Source organism: Indicator indicator, chromosome Z (assembly GCF_027791375.1).
Source record: "Indicator indicator isolate 239-I01 chromosome Z, UM_Iind_1.1, whole genome shotgun sequence".
Classification (NCBI taxonomy): domain Eukaryota; kingdom Metazoa; phylum Chordata; class Aves; order Piciformes; family Indicatoridae; genus Indicator; species Indicator indicator.
In genome coordinates, this window is record NC_072053.1 from 45,466,299 (window position 1) to 45,483,883 (window position 17,585).

A 17,585-nucleotide genomic window follows, 5' to 3' on the forward strand; every position below is an offset into this window, starting at 1 on the left:
CCTCTGAACCCTTGGAACCTCAAAGCCAGGGACTAGAAGAATGAAGTCCCTTGCATTGTAAGCGAAGATCCACTTCAAGGTCAGCTTAGGAACCTGAAAGTAGGGAAGTCCACAAGACATGTCCTAGGTTCCTGAGGGAAAGAACCAATTTATCTGCCAAGTCACAGCTACTTTCCACCATATTTGAAAAGTCATGGCAGCCAGCCAAAGTCACCAGTGACTGACAAAAGGGAAACAACCATCATACCTATTAAAAAAGACAAAAAGGCAGACCACGGGAACCAATAGCCAATCATCATCCTCACCTCTGTGCATTGTAGGATCATGAAAGAGACTCATCTGGAAAATCAATGCCTATGGAAGACTGAGATGTGATTAGTCACCAAACATGGCTTTGCCAAGGGCAAATCATGCCTGACTAAACTAAGTCTTCTGCAGTGAAGTGACTGCATTGGTAAGGAAGGGAGAGGTATGATTTACCTAGATCTCTCTATGGCCTTTGATACAGTCCCCCACAACATTCTGTCCACTAAATTGGAAAGATACAGGTCTGATGACTGGACTCTTTAGATGAATAAAGATTTGACCAAAGGGCCACATCTAAAAAGTCAGTCAGTGGCTCAATGTCCAGGTGAAAATGAGTAATGAACAGTGTACCTCTGTGGCATATCTGTATCAGTAACACAGTCTGAACGAGCGCACTCCAGCAAGTTTGAAAATGATACCAAGCTGAGTGGTGCAGTAGATTCATTTGAAGAAAGGGATGCCACCCAGAGGAACCTCAACAGGCTTGAGCAGTAGGCCCACATGATCCTCAAATGGTTCAACAAGGCCAACTTCAAACTCCTGTGCTTGGCTCAGGGCAATCCATAGTATCAAAACAGACCGAGGGAGTGAACCAATTGAGAGCAGCCCAGTGGAGTAGAACTTGAGGGAGGAAAAGCTGAACATGAGCCAGCTGTGCACTCACACCCCTGAACGGCAACCATGCTCTGGGCTTCATCACAAGAAGCGTGGTCAGCAGGCTCAGAGAGGTGGTTCTGTCCTACTCTGCTCAGCTGAGACTTCACCTGGCAAACTGTGCCCAGATATGAGAGTTCCCAGTACAACAGAGGCATACCTCTTGGAGCAGATTCAGAACAGGGCTGTGAAAATCATCAGAGGACTGGAACACCTTTACTATGAAAAAAGGCTGATACAGTCAGGGTTTTTCAACCTGGAGAAGTCTCCAAGGGAGACTTCATTACTACCTTTCAATGGACAGATGGGGCATATATGGAAGATGAATAAAGACATTTCATCAGGGCCTACAGTGACAGGACAAGGGGCAATGGTTGTGAACTGAAAGAGGGTAGATTTAGGTGGGACATAAGGAAGAATTTTTTTAATGATGTGGGAGGTTGACCAGAGAAATTGTGGATGCCTCATCCCTGGAAGAGTTCAAAGTCAGGTTAGACAGACATTTGAGCAACTTGATCTAAAGACATCCCCGCCCATATCTTGGCCCTTCCAACATCCCTTCAGACATCCCTTTCAACCCGACACAATCTATTATTCTGTGATATATATGTGTGTTAATAATTGTATCAGAAGACATGTATCATTAGAATAAAATCCACAGCCACCTACATGTACTTGGACTGCAAGGTGGTATATCTAAATTCCTGAAAAGCTTTTGATAAAATTATTTCCCTTTAGAATTAATAGAGGGAGATCTGTACCAGCTTTGGTCTTCAAAGAAAAACTCCTTATCTAGGAAGAAAATAAAGCCTGATCCTAAAGGAACAGTGACATAAATCAGGGGAATCCCAAGCACAAATACAGGCTGGGTAATTGAGAGCAGCCCAACTAATATCATGGCTTATCCTGAATATAATTCAATTTAAAGCAATGCTTTGCAGAATTCTGTTATGTATTTGTAAGACAGGAACAAGTGCGTGTTGTAGCCACCCATCCTGATAGCTGTGATAATGCAGGAAGGCCTGGTCAGCACAGAGAAATTCAGCAGACCCTCATAATAATTGATTTTTCACATGCCAAACAACAAAGGTGTCCAAGGGAGCTTAGGCAAGAGACAGTCAAAACCTGAGTATCTTAATCACTTACTTCACTTGCTGTACAAGCTGAGATTCATACATTTTAATAGCAAAAACACATAACATTGCTAGGCTGCTCTTCTTGCAGTGGCCCAACAGACTGTCCTAACGATCATTAAATCACAAACCACATCCTTATCTTAAAAGTGTACATTTTCACAGAAGCTTTATCTTAATTCAGCCTCTTATACACTCTGCTAACAAAACTTGACACAAATGAAGGTAGTATTCATTTCTTCCCACAAGTAAGAGAATTTTTGAGGGAAAACATTTCAGAAGCTTGTATTCATTGACAAAGACTAGACAATAATAATAAAGAAGTCACTAGCACGTTCCACTTCTATCTTCTCATACTCTGCCCAAAGTAACCACACCAAAATAATCCTACCCTAAACTTAACAATGTCCCCAGCAAGCATGAATCTTCAGAGTCAGGACTAATATAGTCGCAAAAAGAGAATAAAAACATTTCGATGAATAAACTCAATGAAAATGTAGGTGCTTATGAAAGCTTCAAGAAAACAGCTTTCTTTTGGACAGCCTGGGTGGTGTTGGCTGAGCCTATCCTGAACGAGGTCTCCTCTGCACTGCTCAAAAACTAAGCCCTCCTGTGGCATTTTGCACTGCTTTCTGGACCACCCACTCAGATGTGGAAACACAAACCACATGTGCTAAGAATGTCTGCCCTGCACTGAAAGCAGTATCAGCGTTATGACCTTATTACTAGTGCAACCAGGCTTTTAATACAGGTTTTTTATCTTTTCAATACCTTTAAGTTCTTAACGGTTTTCATATAGTTTCTCTACTGGCCATTAGATACTTAGGGATTTGAAAAGGGAATATAACTGATGGAAAAACCCATGAATATCAAAATGGAAATATTTTCAGTGGCTTTTTCCTTCCCTTATTTTCCTCCCCTGAAGACATAGGCTTTATTTCTAGGTCTTACAAAAAAGATGTAACTGACAGCTTCACAAACCTACTATTTGCTTAACAGGACCCAGACCCTGAAATTGTGTCTCTCTTTGAACAATGATAAAAGGTAATAATTTCGTCCTCACTGTGATGAGACAGGTAAAGTTTACTAACAGAAATTCCAGCTTTACAGCATTAGTTCTCAGAAAGAACATAGGAAAATGCATTTGACATAAATGAACGCTGAAAATGAGAGACTATGAGCAGTAGAGTCAGTATGGTTGAGGTATAACACAGAATATAAAGAAGATGCAATATTCAAACAAATGTTGAACAGACACTACCATCTCAAACTGAAAGACAGCTTAAGTTTTTTGTATGATGTTGCAGCACATCTTTAAGTTGGCAACAACACAATTATTACAGCAGTAAATCGAAGAAGCTGCCATTCTGCAAGCAATCACCCTATCTTACAGAGAACAGAAATGCTTACCAGTAAACTTTATTCTCTGTGTTAACATAAGAAGCCACACTAGCTAATCTTCTTTACTCCTGGGTTTCTTTTGAGTTTTGTGTTTTGGTTTTTTTTTTCCTCCCCCAAAGTTCTCCCCCATTGCAAGTTCTCCCCCCTTCTCACTGGGGTAATTTCTCTTTCCTGTCTAGTCCCAATGGCATTTCTTGCTGCTCAAGCACATGCAAGGCCCTTATGTGACTGTGCTTTGATGTTAATTTGTCTGCTTATTCAGACACAGAGCCAGACCTGTAAATGCCATTGGTTTAGCTGAGTTAATGTACTGATATAACTCCCAAACACAGACAAAAGCACAGCAGATACATGAGTTCTAGTCTCTACCACCTGTTCACAAGCCTTTTATACCCAATAGTAAAGCTTCTTGTTATAATATATAGAATAGCTTAATGGTGTATGCTACATCCCACCCTATACTGCCTAAAGAAAACTGTTGAGACTTACAGAAACACATGCCTTGCACTTGTTAAACTTTGGAACGTGTTTTGCAGCACTTATTTGTGCAGTTCCTGCTAGTGCTATTGCTTGAAGTCTGACAGAAATCTTTCGCTTGGACTCCATTTCAGAGTGTTGCACTGCAGCATACTGTGCAAAATCAGTGGACCAATGATCAAACACAGAAAGACTAAGTCCTTCTATAGACTGAAGAAAGTTTGCTAAAAGTTTGCTTGCTGATAGAGTGGAAGTGGTAAAAGATGTGCTATGATGTTTATGAACAAAGATTGTATGGAGCAAACTAAATATGCTACAGCCAAACCAGTGACTGGAGTAAAGTGATGCATACAACAACTGACAGGACAGTTTTCTCTTCAGATCATTCTACATCCTTCCCATTACTTTTGCCAGCTAAGTAACAAGCTTGAAATCAACAGGTCATTCAAGAGACCCCAAAACAGTAGCATGGCTTCTAAGAAAATACTGTCTAGATGACATGGAAATTTCTGTAAAACCTTCAGTGGATTCAGGCTTCTAAAACAGTATTTAAATTTGTCTGCCCAACTGAACATTCACCTGATGTTAGAGACAACTATTCTTTTAGAAACACTGACCTGGGTATCCTGAAGATTACCTTTTATAGATACTGCAACTTGGTGCTAACCTCTGTCAATTAATTAATGCAAATTCTCACATATGACTTTGTATTAAACAACTTGATGTTACGTAAAACTCCAGAGTAGGTATCTACTCCCCTATCTGCTGTTTTCTTCCACCCCTGTTCTCAGTGTGTAATAAGGCTTGTCTGGTATTTGAAGGGTAAAATGATCTAATTCACTATTTCTATTAAAACAGTGCGTCTGTCATACAAGAAGTATCATGTGATTCTTCCCCTCCTGAAACTTGGTGAATTTTCACCACAAAGCTTAGAAAAGTCAAAATGGACAGAATTCCTTATGTATGCAGTACAATTGAAAAAGATACAAAGTTCAACACACAGTAGCAGACCAATTTTTTTAAAGTTTGCTTTTAAATTTCCAAACATTTTCATATAAAATAATCAATAAAAAAAAAGAATTTTATCCCCTTCACATGCATACTCATCACCTGTCTTATGTCAGAAGTAACTTAAAAATTACACTTCTGCTTCTCCCCATTGCTCCTCAATTGCACATTAAGACATGGACTTAAAGAAACAACATAATGCTTCAAGTATGCTTCATGCCAATCGTCAGTAAGAATCATAACATTATTGAAAAGTACACTTATTCTGGGAAGCCTGAGAAGGACTTCCTGTGGAGTCTGGTCAAACAACATTTTAAATTAGAAAAAAAACTCCTCAACATAATTCATATACCATCCTCTCAAAAAAAAAGTTCTTTGGACTTAAAGGAATAGTATTAAGACTTACCATTTGAATAAGAAATAACCCCAACAGGAATATAGTTTCACAGTGCTGCACAAACTCTGTGCATGAAACAGTAAGTCATACAGATAGTACTGTTCAGCTCTACACATACAGACAACATGTGGCATATAGCATACATGTGACAGACTGACCTGCCCAGAAACTAGATACATTTTTTTAAAGGCTGTTAAACCTGAATAAATCTTTGAATCCAGAAGTATTCTTTCAAAGTTTCTCTCCTTTCATTGGGGGATTTGAAATTCTTACAGAAGGGAGATGATTTAATCTAGAAACCATCAGCAATACAAGAGCATAGAGCTTTGATGTGAAACCAAGTAGATCTCCTTTGATCATGCACAAATAAGGATCCTGATTTTAAGGAGTAAGAGGTGTAATGGAAGATTATTCATTTTTATAGACAAGAAATCCTTCTGGAAACACAACCAGGTTACTGAACAGATACCAGTATCTGGGAAGTGTAAAAAAGCATATATGCATGTGTGTATATTTATATATACAGGTGTGTGTATATGTGTATACACCCACACACATATATACGATGTGTCATGCATGTATTTATTCCAACATGTGGGTTTTTTTTTAATTTCAAATAAAGGGTTTTAATTTAACAGTTGTAAAACTCCCCACAAAACCAGAAACAAAACCCCAAAATAATCTAAGCAGACTAGGTACTACACAAACAAACAAAACTCTTTTGCAACGGTGAGTCACACACTGGCAGGAGTGTTGAAACGTGTAGTAATAAATAGCTCCAAATGAATAATTTTCTACAACATTTCCTTAGAAGACAGGACCAGTACTTCTCATTTTATGATGATCCTGCAGAACACTTTCTAATTTTATAACATTGTAACAGACACAAGAATGCAGACTGCAAAAAATGCTGGAATCAGGACAGTATACATAACATTTTTTGTTAAAAGTCCTACTGGCTTATTCACTAAGGTTAGACAGCAAGTCATATGATCCTATTTGGTGCTTTTTCTACAATGGTCAAGATCAATAAATGGATAGAATCAAGGACCTGTGGTCCAACCCACTGTGGCAGATGAGAAACAAAATTATAGGGCCACTCTTTGATCCCCAACTTTGTATCTTGTTTCCTGGAACCCCAGAAGTGGAAACAAGACTGTAGTGTTTTAAGTGACTAAGAAAGATGGCAAGAAGAGGCATTTTAACATGAATAAGGTTACTAGGCCTGTGACAGTACTGCATGAGAAGAGCACACATGGGACCCCACTACTTGCAACATCTGGTGGTGTCACTCAATGACACATTGACTTTAGAATACATGTATGACTTCAGAATACATGTATGCAATAATAAATAGATCAGCTATGTAATAAGGCAGTGTGCTGAACACGCATTCCTCTTGTGGACTGGAACACCACAGAGAGATACATGCCATCATACACATTCATTAAGACCAAGCTTTTCTGTTTGTTTGTGTGTTTGTTTTTCAAGGTTATCCAGGTGAACTCTTCCACAGCATTTTCTTCTTGAGAAGTGAGATCCTCTGAGTCTTACCACTTTTTCTCTCCCTTATCAAGAGCTGATGACTGGCTTTAAGGAAGAATATAACCGAAGAGGGTTGCTTTCTTTTTTCCTTCCATTTTGGTTGCATCATGCTGAATGTTTCATTTAAAGAACAGTTTTTGATGCAGCCAGACACTGAATTCTCAGGAGGTTCCAGATGTTTCCAGATAACTCTGTAGTTTACGGACTGTGGTTTTGTCCAGTGAGCAAAGATCAAAGTCAAAGGTTGTATTTGTGATATGAAAGTGTCCAGTTTCTTCTATAAGATTTACTATCTGAAAGAAAAAATGAGGTTGAAAATTTCAGCAGCTTTACATGCACAGTCAACGTATTAACATGCAACTAAGTATCATATGAAAGGCACAAAACAAGCCAAATGGACCCAGTTCTTGGGGGTTAAACCATTGTCTTTATGTCTTACTTCCTTCCTGCCACAAACTGTGGCCCAGATTACAGTACTTTTGTTTCTTTTCCCTTGGTCATAAATCATGTCATCCCCTACCCATTAGTTGTTGAAGCATTACCACTAACATTACCATTAAGAATGTATTTTTCAAATGTTGAAAGAAAATATGTGCATTTTCTACTTCAAGTAAGTCTTTAAAAAGCAACAAAAAAACAGCACACACTCCCCACACCCCTGCAAGTTCAAACAAAGAAAGCCTCAGGTAGATTGCTGCCTGGAATATTTATTGTGTGGATGTCTGCTAAGCAGGCTCCTTTAGAAAATAATCGGCATAGGGCTTTTTTAATCAAGGAAAAGAAATAAAACCTTACGAAATGTAGCCCGTATCAAATAGAAAATGTATTCAAGAGCTATCACATCAATGTTAGTTCACATAGTAGCAGTTATTTCTTGAATACCTGACCTAATTAATTTTTTAAAACCAAATCAACCATGAAGGTTCCATGAAAATGGAGAAGGTCCAGAGAAGGGCCACAAAAATGATTAGAGGGCTGGAACACCTCTCCCACAAAGACAGGCTGAGAGAGCTGGGGTTGTTTGATGTGGACAAGAGAAGGCTCCAGGGAGACCTTCCAGTACCTGAATGGGGCCTACATGAAAGCTGTGGAGGGAGTGTTTACAAAGGCATGGAGCAACAGGACAGGAGACAATGGTTATAATCTAGAGATGGGTAGATTTAGACTGGACTAAATTAGGAAGAAGTTCTTTACTATGAGGGTGGAGGAATACTGGAACAAGGTTGCCCAGCGAGGTGGTGGAGACATCCAAGGTCAGGCTTGATGGTGTTCAGAGCAACCTGATCTAGCTGGAGTTGTCCCTGCTTACTACATGCTGGTTGGACTAGATGACCTTTAGAGGTCCCTTCCAACTCAGTGCATTCTGTGATTCTATGAAAGATGCCTACCGATGGCATAAGATCACTTCATCTGGTGACTAATCTAAAATCACACCTTCCATTCAAACAGGAAACTGAAGAAATGTGACAAGTTCTTGAGAAGAACAGGGACTAAAACCTCTCTTCTATGAGGGAAGGTTGAGTGCCAGGACTGTTCAACCTGGAGAAGAGAAGGCTCAGGGCAGACCTCACCTATGTGTACAAATACCTGAAGGGAGAATGTAAAGAAGATAAAGCCAGACTCTTCTCAGTGCTGCCTGGTGACAGGACCAGAGGCAATGGGTACCAGCTGAAACACAGGGAACACTTCTTTCTTGTGAAAGTGACCAAGCACTCTCACAGGTTGGTCAGAGAGGTTATGGGGTTTCCATTCTTGAATATATTCAAAAGCCATCTGATACCATCCTGGGCATCTAACTTTACATGTCCCTGCTTAAGCAGGGCAGGGAAGGACTCAACGACCTCCACTATATGAAACCAGTGGTACATATCTAACTTGTGCTTCTCTGCAGTTCTGACATTTTAGTCTCCGAACTGAAGTCTACATTTTGTACGAGCGGTCACCCTCAACACAGAATTGCTGTAACATGTAACGCCAGATTGTTAAGTCCGAGGATGTGCACCTACCTAAAAAACTCATTTAGCATATTGGAAAGCCAAAGCATTATTTGTTAGATAGGCCTATCACATCAGTCCCTTATGTGCGGTTTCATTCCAAGAGACAGACATCCCAAGTGAGCACACTCAGGGGCTCCCTGAACTGGGCCTCTGGGTAGTGTCACAGACTGCCAAAAGATTGCTCTTCTGTTCAGTATTTCAAACCATCCCTTCTGCAGCACTCAGGCTAGGCTCATTGTTCTGATTATATCCTTTAATTTGAAACCTATTTTAGTTCTGGGATTTCCACATATGCCTCCACTGAAACACTGCTGCTAGATAGTCCTTGCTTGTTTGAGGATTATTACTCTGATTGTAATGGTAATTTGTTTTCTACAGCTGGAGGAGATACAGATGTATGCACACAAGGCTGAATGAGCATACCTTAACATGAAAAACATGACAGAAAGACACTAGCAATAAATGAAAAACAGCAATGAATATAAACTAAACTTTTTATAACTTTCCCCATTTCATTTTATAAACATAGGTGTTTTTCACCTCAGACCACATAACAGACTATATCGATGATAAATAAAACAGCCTTATGTGCACTGTCAGGCATGAAATGACAGAGTCCGTGGTGGATTAAACTAAAATAGAAACAAGGTAAAATAGTAAGAGAAAAATGCCTGTTACAGTAAAATCTTTCTTGCCAATCACTTCCTCTTTTCTAGGTTGGAAAAAATAAAAGTAAGATCTGATTTTGTTTGCAGCTGTGTAAAATTCTGAAAGTACTTAGGAACAATCCTGCTCTTGTTAACACTTCATTTAAATCTATGCCTTTTGGCTTCCATTTTTTTCCATATGGAATTTTTTAATCTAAAACTGCCAATTTAATTTTTGATTCACTGATTCATATATTCAACATTTTTCCATCTCTGTGTTCTGCAATTAACATGAGAGAACAACAAAAACCCAAACAGGACAAAACTGACTCTTAACAGAAGGAAACTTTGATATGTGCTATTTGACATGTGTCATTCACTTTTTTGTGGTCTCTTGAACCTTGTCTATGAGAAGGCTAGAGAGTCAATCTGGCCTCCTTTTGTAAAATTAGGACTCTAATCTCAGGCTTGGCCTCCAAATATCCCCTGACAAATAAATGCCTGCACAAGAAGTTTACAGAAGCCAAGACCAGGAAGATACAACTACGTTAACAACTCTGTTTAACACTTCCGTGCATTATAGTGAAAGAATACCACACCTCACAATTTCCACAGCAATATGCCTGATTTTAGAAACAAAGAGTATGTAAAAATGTTAATGTGTATTTCCAAACAGCACTGTGTATTTAAAAAAAATTCTAACCACTACCATTGATCAGGTCAGCTTTGCGCTTTTAAGCTGTAGGCCAACAGAAATATAAACAATTTAAACATATCCCTCATCAAACCCTCAAGAAATTTAGACACTATGTGAAGGCACCTGGTAAATCAAATCAAAATGAACACCGAAGTGTTTAATGGATGTAAAAAAAATGCACCAAGATAAACCCAGGCAGCTCAGTGCAAAACACCTGTTGGTCTACCAATGAATGAGAAATTCATGACTTACACTATTAGCATACGTATCCTTTTATGTATATATATCCTTATACTCTTCAGAAGTTTTTGAAAAAGAAGGCTGAGACTAGTTGCCAGGAAGTCTGACAGCTATAGTATTAAACCCACAGCATTAAATTATTTTATTCTAGGACTGCAGGCTGCAAAGAACAAAAATGTTCCATTTGTTCCTGCTGTAGCAAGCTTTGGTTTTCTGCTGTAATGTACATCTCTGTTTACATAGTATCTCCCAGGCTTAGTGTCATCATTATCCATCACAGTACAACTATTTATCTGCCTTTAAACAAGCAAATGAGTGTATTTGTTTAAGGAAACCAAAGTGCAACTAACGACATAGTCATTTTTCAACTTATGGAGAGGGTTTAGGCCCATGTGATAGTTTCCAGACCTGCACGCTGCCCCTTGCAGAAAATTCTCCTAAGATATATGCCAGCACCATGTGGACATAGGCAATGCTATTTTCAGCAGTACTGCAGACTCTTGGTTTCCTCCTTGTGCCTGTGCTATGCTTTAAGAAGATTTTTCACCAGATGAAGTATGATTTCTGATACCTCAAAATAAGTGATGATGTATTATCAGAATTCTTGTTGCCTTTCATGGGGACATGGAAGTATCATCTGAACTGAAAACGCAGAGTTAGGAACCCAGCACTAGCCAGCCAAATTTCTCCGTCTTGGCCAATTCTTATGTATCTAAGCATCATTTAACATCAGGATTACTTAGTTACCTATCCAGGCACTTGTAGTTCTGCCTCTTCCCTCTTTTTTGGGGAATTATTTCAGCTCCCTTTAAAAAGCATCTCAAAATCCACATTCTCAAATAGATAAATTTTTCTCATTTCCAACTTGGCTGCATTCTTGTTTGCTGTCATGCTTATGGATTTGGTAACAACTGAGATTACAAAAACCTGACTTCTCTTTTTCACATTCCCTCAGCTAAGTTTCAAAATCCAGCACTTTTGAATTGATCAATGCCTCAATTCTTCTCAGGCAATTCCTTTCTCAAAAAATTCCCTAAAAATTGGGGGATAGCAGACTTTGACATATGCAAGACATTATTACTTGCCCTGACATAAACTGAAGAGATGACAGTTACCAGGCAGGAACACAGAGCTCCACCACCATTCCTCTTCAACACCATCTCTGCCTTTAAACTCTTGCAGCTATCAACATTTTTCTGATGCATATTTTTCAACTCTTTTCATGTAGTAATCATCATCCCTTTCCACAGTTTCACCCCTTGCTCCCATGACTTTTGTACTTCCTATAGTCTCCATATACTTGTATTTTTTGGTCTAGAAGTTTCTTGGCCTAGAAGCTTTGTACTCTGTGCTTATCAGAAGTATTTTGCATTAATTACATAGCTGCAAAGCAGGATAGATGGTATGATGGTTTATTTGTAATGCATGGAAGTGGTGATTCTCTGCAAGTTATCCTTTCAGTACTGTGAACATACTTCTGTAAACTGAAAACTAATGAATTGCAGAATATCATCAAGGGATTAAAGGCTTTAAAATTAAACTACATGATTTATTTTATAACAGCATAGACTATTTGCCAGTGTAGGTGGTATTACTCAGTTAGCAGCTAACAGTACAGAGCTGAACCACTGTCCCAGCTGCACAGTCCAGCTATAAATCCAGCTTTTACTGGTGCTGTATCAACAGCCTGCACAGACTCAAATCAAGAGAAACAATTTGCAAGAGCAGTTTCCCAGAAAACAAGACAACACTGATTCTACATCAACCTAATTTTCATAACACATCTAATTAAACACTATGCTATGAGAAATCATGGACTACAGTATTAAGATTACACTCTTCACAAAAGTTGTGAGGTCAAGGTCAACGAAAGAATACTTTCTTTTGCCTGATAAACAAACTCAAGAGAAAATAAAAGTCTATCTTTAGTTTAAAATGCACAAGCATATATTGTTCTTTTTTCTAATTTAGCTGGAATAGGATAATCTCAACTTCCAGCTAAGTCTCTTTCCTCACTGTTTTTCCTTATATCTTCCTATGAAGTTACTATGATTATAATATAGTACTCTAACACCAGACCAAGGAAGCTTTAGTGGACAAACCTATCATTTTTCTAACGAAACATTTTTCTAATGAAAGGAAACATGTCTTCCCCACCAAATGCATTTAAATGCCATTAGATAAAAAACAGACTATGGATTCAGCTTGAACCATCTTAGTTGCTTGGACAATATTTCTTAGAATGAGAGAGTAATTCCATTTGGAAGGGACATTGCTTAGTCCCAGGCCCACTCAGAGCAGGCTCAGCCATGAGGTCAAATCTGATTGCTCCAGGAGCAGGCTGCCAGTAGCAGATCTAAAAGCTCCAAGGGTGAGACAGCAGAGGTTCTCCAGGACTCTGGCCCACTACTATACTACATTCATGAAGAGAAAAATGTATCTTGCTTGGTTTTGTTTTGCTTAAAAGGTTTTGAAGATGTTTTACAAAATTTCGTATGAAGCCATCTAAGCCCTATGCTATGCAGGGTGTGGACAGAGCTCCAGAGAAAGCTGGATTTATGCCTGGACAGCACTGGCTAGGCCAGTGGTGCAGTTCTGTACTGAGAGATGACACTGAATCCAGCAGTCTACCAGAAGGGAAATCATTCAAAAGCTATGCCTTAGATAACTGGGAAAGTACAGTGTTCAGGAAGCAAAGACAAGGTGTGAATTTACAGTACAGTGGCTATTTCAGATTAATTTTTAAAATAAATTATCAAAGCAGCAATGAATAATATAAAGTGGAGACTGTGGTCTAATTCCTATCTTCTAGCCTTCTGAAGTACAGTAATTTCTTCATGTAGATTAAAATGTGCCTCTTCCGTTATTCTGAAACTGTGCTTTGGTTGCGCTTGTAGATAAAAGGGAACTTGGGAAACAGCAGTACATTAAATATGAGGGATAACCAATATGCATCACTGTGTATCGTAACTTAGGACATTTGACACAGTTATCAGAATTCCTCTTTAAGAATATCCTCAACCAAGGTCTTCCTTTTCACTGACAGACTGATGCTGGTGATTACAAAATATTTTTTAACACACTTATCCAAGTGTTGAGAAATTGGATGAATGATTGCAATCATTTCAGAAGGTATAAAAATGTCACTCAGTACAGCATGTTCGCAACTGGCACACATTTGCACTAGACACAGTAAAGCCATCTGTGCCACAATCATGTCTGCTTTGCTAGCTGTGATTGTTTCATCTTCACAATTTGTAATCCAATAATACTTGGCAATGCTGCCCAAAACAAAGAACACTATTCTTTGTTCTTACTACGGCATCATCTTTCAACACATTTGGAACCTTCTTGGTCTGTGCATTTCTGTATTACTCATTCCATGATTTCTGAGGTCTTGAGGAATACTGATTCAGCTGACTAAACTCTGGGCAATTGCGGTTTTCCCTACAGTGAGTCTTGCTCTGAATTCCGTGTTTTCTGTTTGCCATAGAAAGCATCCTTAACAGTTTCTGAGAAAACACCAGTCATTTTCAGGAAAAAGCAACAAGATCTTCATCAAGTCAAGGTACGTGCACAGCTGTATCCATTCTTCCATCCTGTTTTCATAATTATTGATGCAGTATGTTGAGAAATGTAACAACGAATTAGTGAAAAATTTAGCTCAAATAGGCTTTTAAAAAAATTGTCATTTAGTATGCTAATGCAATTTAAAGTATGTGTAAAAATTCCCAGTGTTACACTGAAAGTGGTAATGGGCTGTATATGGATCAAACAGGCTTGATGGCTATTTCACATGATTTCAGAGTTTTAGGTGATGGCAAAAACTAGATGTGACGTCACAATTTCTGTGATAACGCATGAGAATGCTCCTCACCTGCTGCAGTACATGTCTCTCTCTCAGTGTCATTAGTCTTCTGTGGAGCTCTACTAGTTCATCAAGATATGCCTAGAAATAAATCCCCCCCCCCCATAAACAACTTATTAATTAAGTCATAGCTATGTATTTAAAAAACTTCAGATGTCTTGAAAAACAATACAAATGGAGATTTTATTTTAAAATTTCAAGCTAAATTTACTTGTTGAGTAATCTGGCTTTCTCTAGCTTAATACAAAACCCAAATGTAATTTTTGTGGGTTTTCTTAGATATTTCACACTGACGAAAATTTTATTAGGTGCTCCTTTGCTGTAGAAGATAATACCTGTATCTCAACTGTGTCAAACAGACTGGGGATTCCAAAATAGCATCTTTGAAACACATCTTCACCTTCCCAAGTAACATCCAAACCTACAGGTTCACAATCAAATCCCTCTTTTTTTCTAGGCTACATCATAAATTTTCTGTGTCAACAAGAGGATAAGGGGAGAAAGATAAAGTAAGAGTGATCCAATGTCCATTGTCCTCCTTCCTGGAATGTCAAGCATGTCCCACTTCTGCACTCAATTATCAACTTTCTACTTCAGGCTGACCCATCAAAAGCTTTTTTTTTTTTTCCCTCCTAAGCAGGGAGAGATACAGTGCCCAGTTTAAGAAACCAAAAAGCATATGGATCAGGGAACTTGAAAATCTAGGAACACATACTGAAAGGAAGGGGAGGAAAAAAAAAAAAAAAAAAAAAAGGAGAGAGAGAAAAAGATCTGCACCTAAAGAAACCCAAAGCAAAGATGTACTAAACCTTTCATTCTATAATGTACTAAGATTTTAATTCTGTAACAAATACATTAATATCACATTTTGGACAACTCTACTGCTACCTCATTCTCATTTACCTTATCACAATCCCCATTCTTTATTTGCTTATCAGATTTGTTTTGCTTTATTGGATTTTTCACTTCTAAAATCTGGAAAAGAAAAAAAGGATTCTTGTAAAAATTACATGTATCATTGGAGCCATATGAAAAAAATCTGCTATCAGTTAATAAGGCAAAGAACATAGCATGTGCAGAAAATGTAATCAAAACTCAAAACTGAGCTTTTCTTTCTCTGATTCATATAACCTACTCATATTTTTCAGAAAAATATGAGTTGCTAGGCTAGTTATATTGGTATTATTAATCCTTAAAATAATTAACTCAATGTAATTTGAATCTTCCTCAATACTTTTTTTTCTTAGATGCAAACCAGATACAGTAGAAAAAGAGTTCTTAGATAGATACAACATAGGTAAGAGGCCTGATTTTACAGATACAAAGGTACTGAGGTACTTGTCTATTGGCTTAATATCACATGGTCAGTATACTTTCCTTGTTGTTTTTTTTTTTTTTCCAAGCTGCCTCTTTTCTTCTACAACAGAGGTTTTGAAACAGTCTTTGAAATGACTGCATAAGTTGTAACTGAAAAAAATTGTGTGTGACAGTAGTTTCTCCTGGTACTCTTCCTTCAATGCCATACAAAGCCCTTTACTACCACATCGATAAATCAAGAATGATTCATCCAGTACTGAATCATGGTCAAGAAGAGCATGCCAACAAGCACCAAAACACCATGCTTACTATGGAAATATTGTAAAATCGTATTTTGGGGAAACAGAATTGTTCATTGCTCTTTCAATCCTCCCCATCCTCCTCCCACCCAATATATGTTTTCTTTGAAGTTAAAATAAATCATCATGTCATCCCTAACCTGGAATAAGATCAGTTCTTCTGAAATATATCAAGGCAAAATAAATGATTGCAGATGAAGGGAGATTTTGTTTCATGTTGTAAGCAAGACAAACATCACTATCATAATTATCTCCAAAACCACACTGAATGGTCACAATACAGGACAAAACTCAACAAATAAAACAAGGAAATAAGGCCTGTAAAAGCAAGACTTCTAGACTAAAGAGAAGCCTAAGTGACAGCTGTCTGTACATTCCCTCTTATTTCTACTTGCCTTGGCAAATGACTAAAATTCCATATATGCTCTATGGGGCAACCAGCACTGTAAGATTACAGAGAGCAAGAAATTTCCCTATATAGAGAGCGTGACTGCAGATCTGAGTTAACCTCATGTAATGATTTACTTAGCCCACACTGCATGGTCAGAAAGCTAAACATACAATTTATCAGCCCCTGGGGTTACTGCTGTGTAGGCCAATGGAAGAGAAAGTCTTTATTTTGAAAAAACAACAGACCTCTAGGCATGGATCCAGTACCTTTTAGATGCTTTTCTTGTTTTTTAAACAAAAGAGGTCTCTGGTAGGGCCTCACCTGGAGTACTGTGTCCAGCTCTGGAGTCCACCAGAGAGCACAAAGAAGGTATTACTAACCGGTTGGAGCAGGTCCAAGAGGGCTACAAAAATGATCAGAGGGCTGAAACAATTCACCTATGAAGAAAAGCTAAGATAGTTGGGATTGTTCAGCCTGTAGAAGACAAGCCCCTGGGTAAACGCTATTGTCACCCTTCAGTACTTAGAAGGGGCTTATAAGATAGATGGGGATACCCTTTTTATCAGGTCCTGTTGTGACAGGACAAGGTATAATGATTTAAACTAGAAGAGGGCAGATTCAGACTAGATATAATTAAGACATTTTTTACAATGAGGGTAGTGAGACACTCATCCCAGTTTCCCATGGAAGTGGTACAAGCTCCATCCCTAGAAACATTCAAGGTCAGGTTGGATGGGGCTCTAAGCAACCTGATTGAGTTGAAGATGTCCTTGCTGACTGCAGGGACATTGAAATAAATGACCTTTAAAGGTCCCTTCCAACACAAATAATTCTGTGAAATGAGTCTGTGAAAATTATTGCTTAGATAAGACACAGCATTAATCATATCTGAAGAGGCTTACAAAAGTATTAACTATTCCAGTTGTTTCATTCTGTGAATGGACTTAGTCCATGTAAGCCTGATTTCACCAATTAAAAACATCATCCTGGCATGCAGCACTATGCTACCAAGCAGAAATTTCAAATGTGGCTATAGTCTGTACAATTTGAATTCTCATAATGCTTCCCTAAATTTCTGATTTTGTAATTTGTTCAATTACAAAATTCAGCTCACCTATAAAAATGGAAGAATGTGTGTGACCAATCAGTTTTAGCTAGTGCACTGTTACTGATTGCAATATCTGTATGTGTAAGTAGAGCTTCTGTTA

The 17,585-nt window shown here is 38.3% G+C and overlaps 1 protein-coding gene across 1 annotated transcript in view; it reads right to left on the bottom strand.

Annotated features, from left to right (window-relative positions):
* Positions 1 to 7,082: 7,082 nt before the first annotated feature.
* The window catches only part of MLLT3 (MLLT3 super elongation complex subunit), a 124,112-nt gene continuing 113,609 nt past the window's right edge, over positions 7,083 to 17,585 (bottom strand). The window contains exons 10-12 of the mRNA XM_054397582.1: positions 15,274 to 15,345; positions 14,380 to 14,451; positions 7,083 to 7,214 (exon numbers count right to left, since the gene is read on the bottom strand). Of these exons, the coding sequence (XP_054253557.1) occupies positions 7,083 to 7,214; positions 14,380 to 14,451; positions 15,274 to 15,345 (276 nt within the window). The remainder of the gene's footprint in view (positions 7,215 to 14,379; positions 14,452 to 15,273; positions 15,346 to 17,585) is intronic.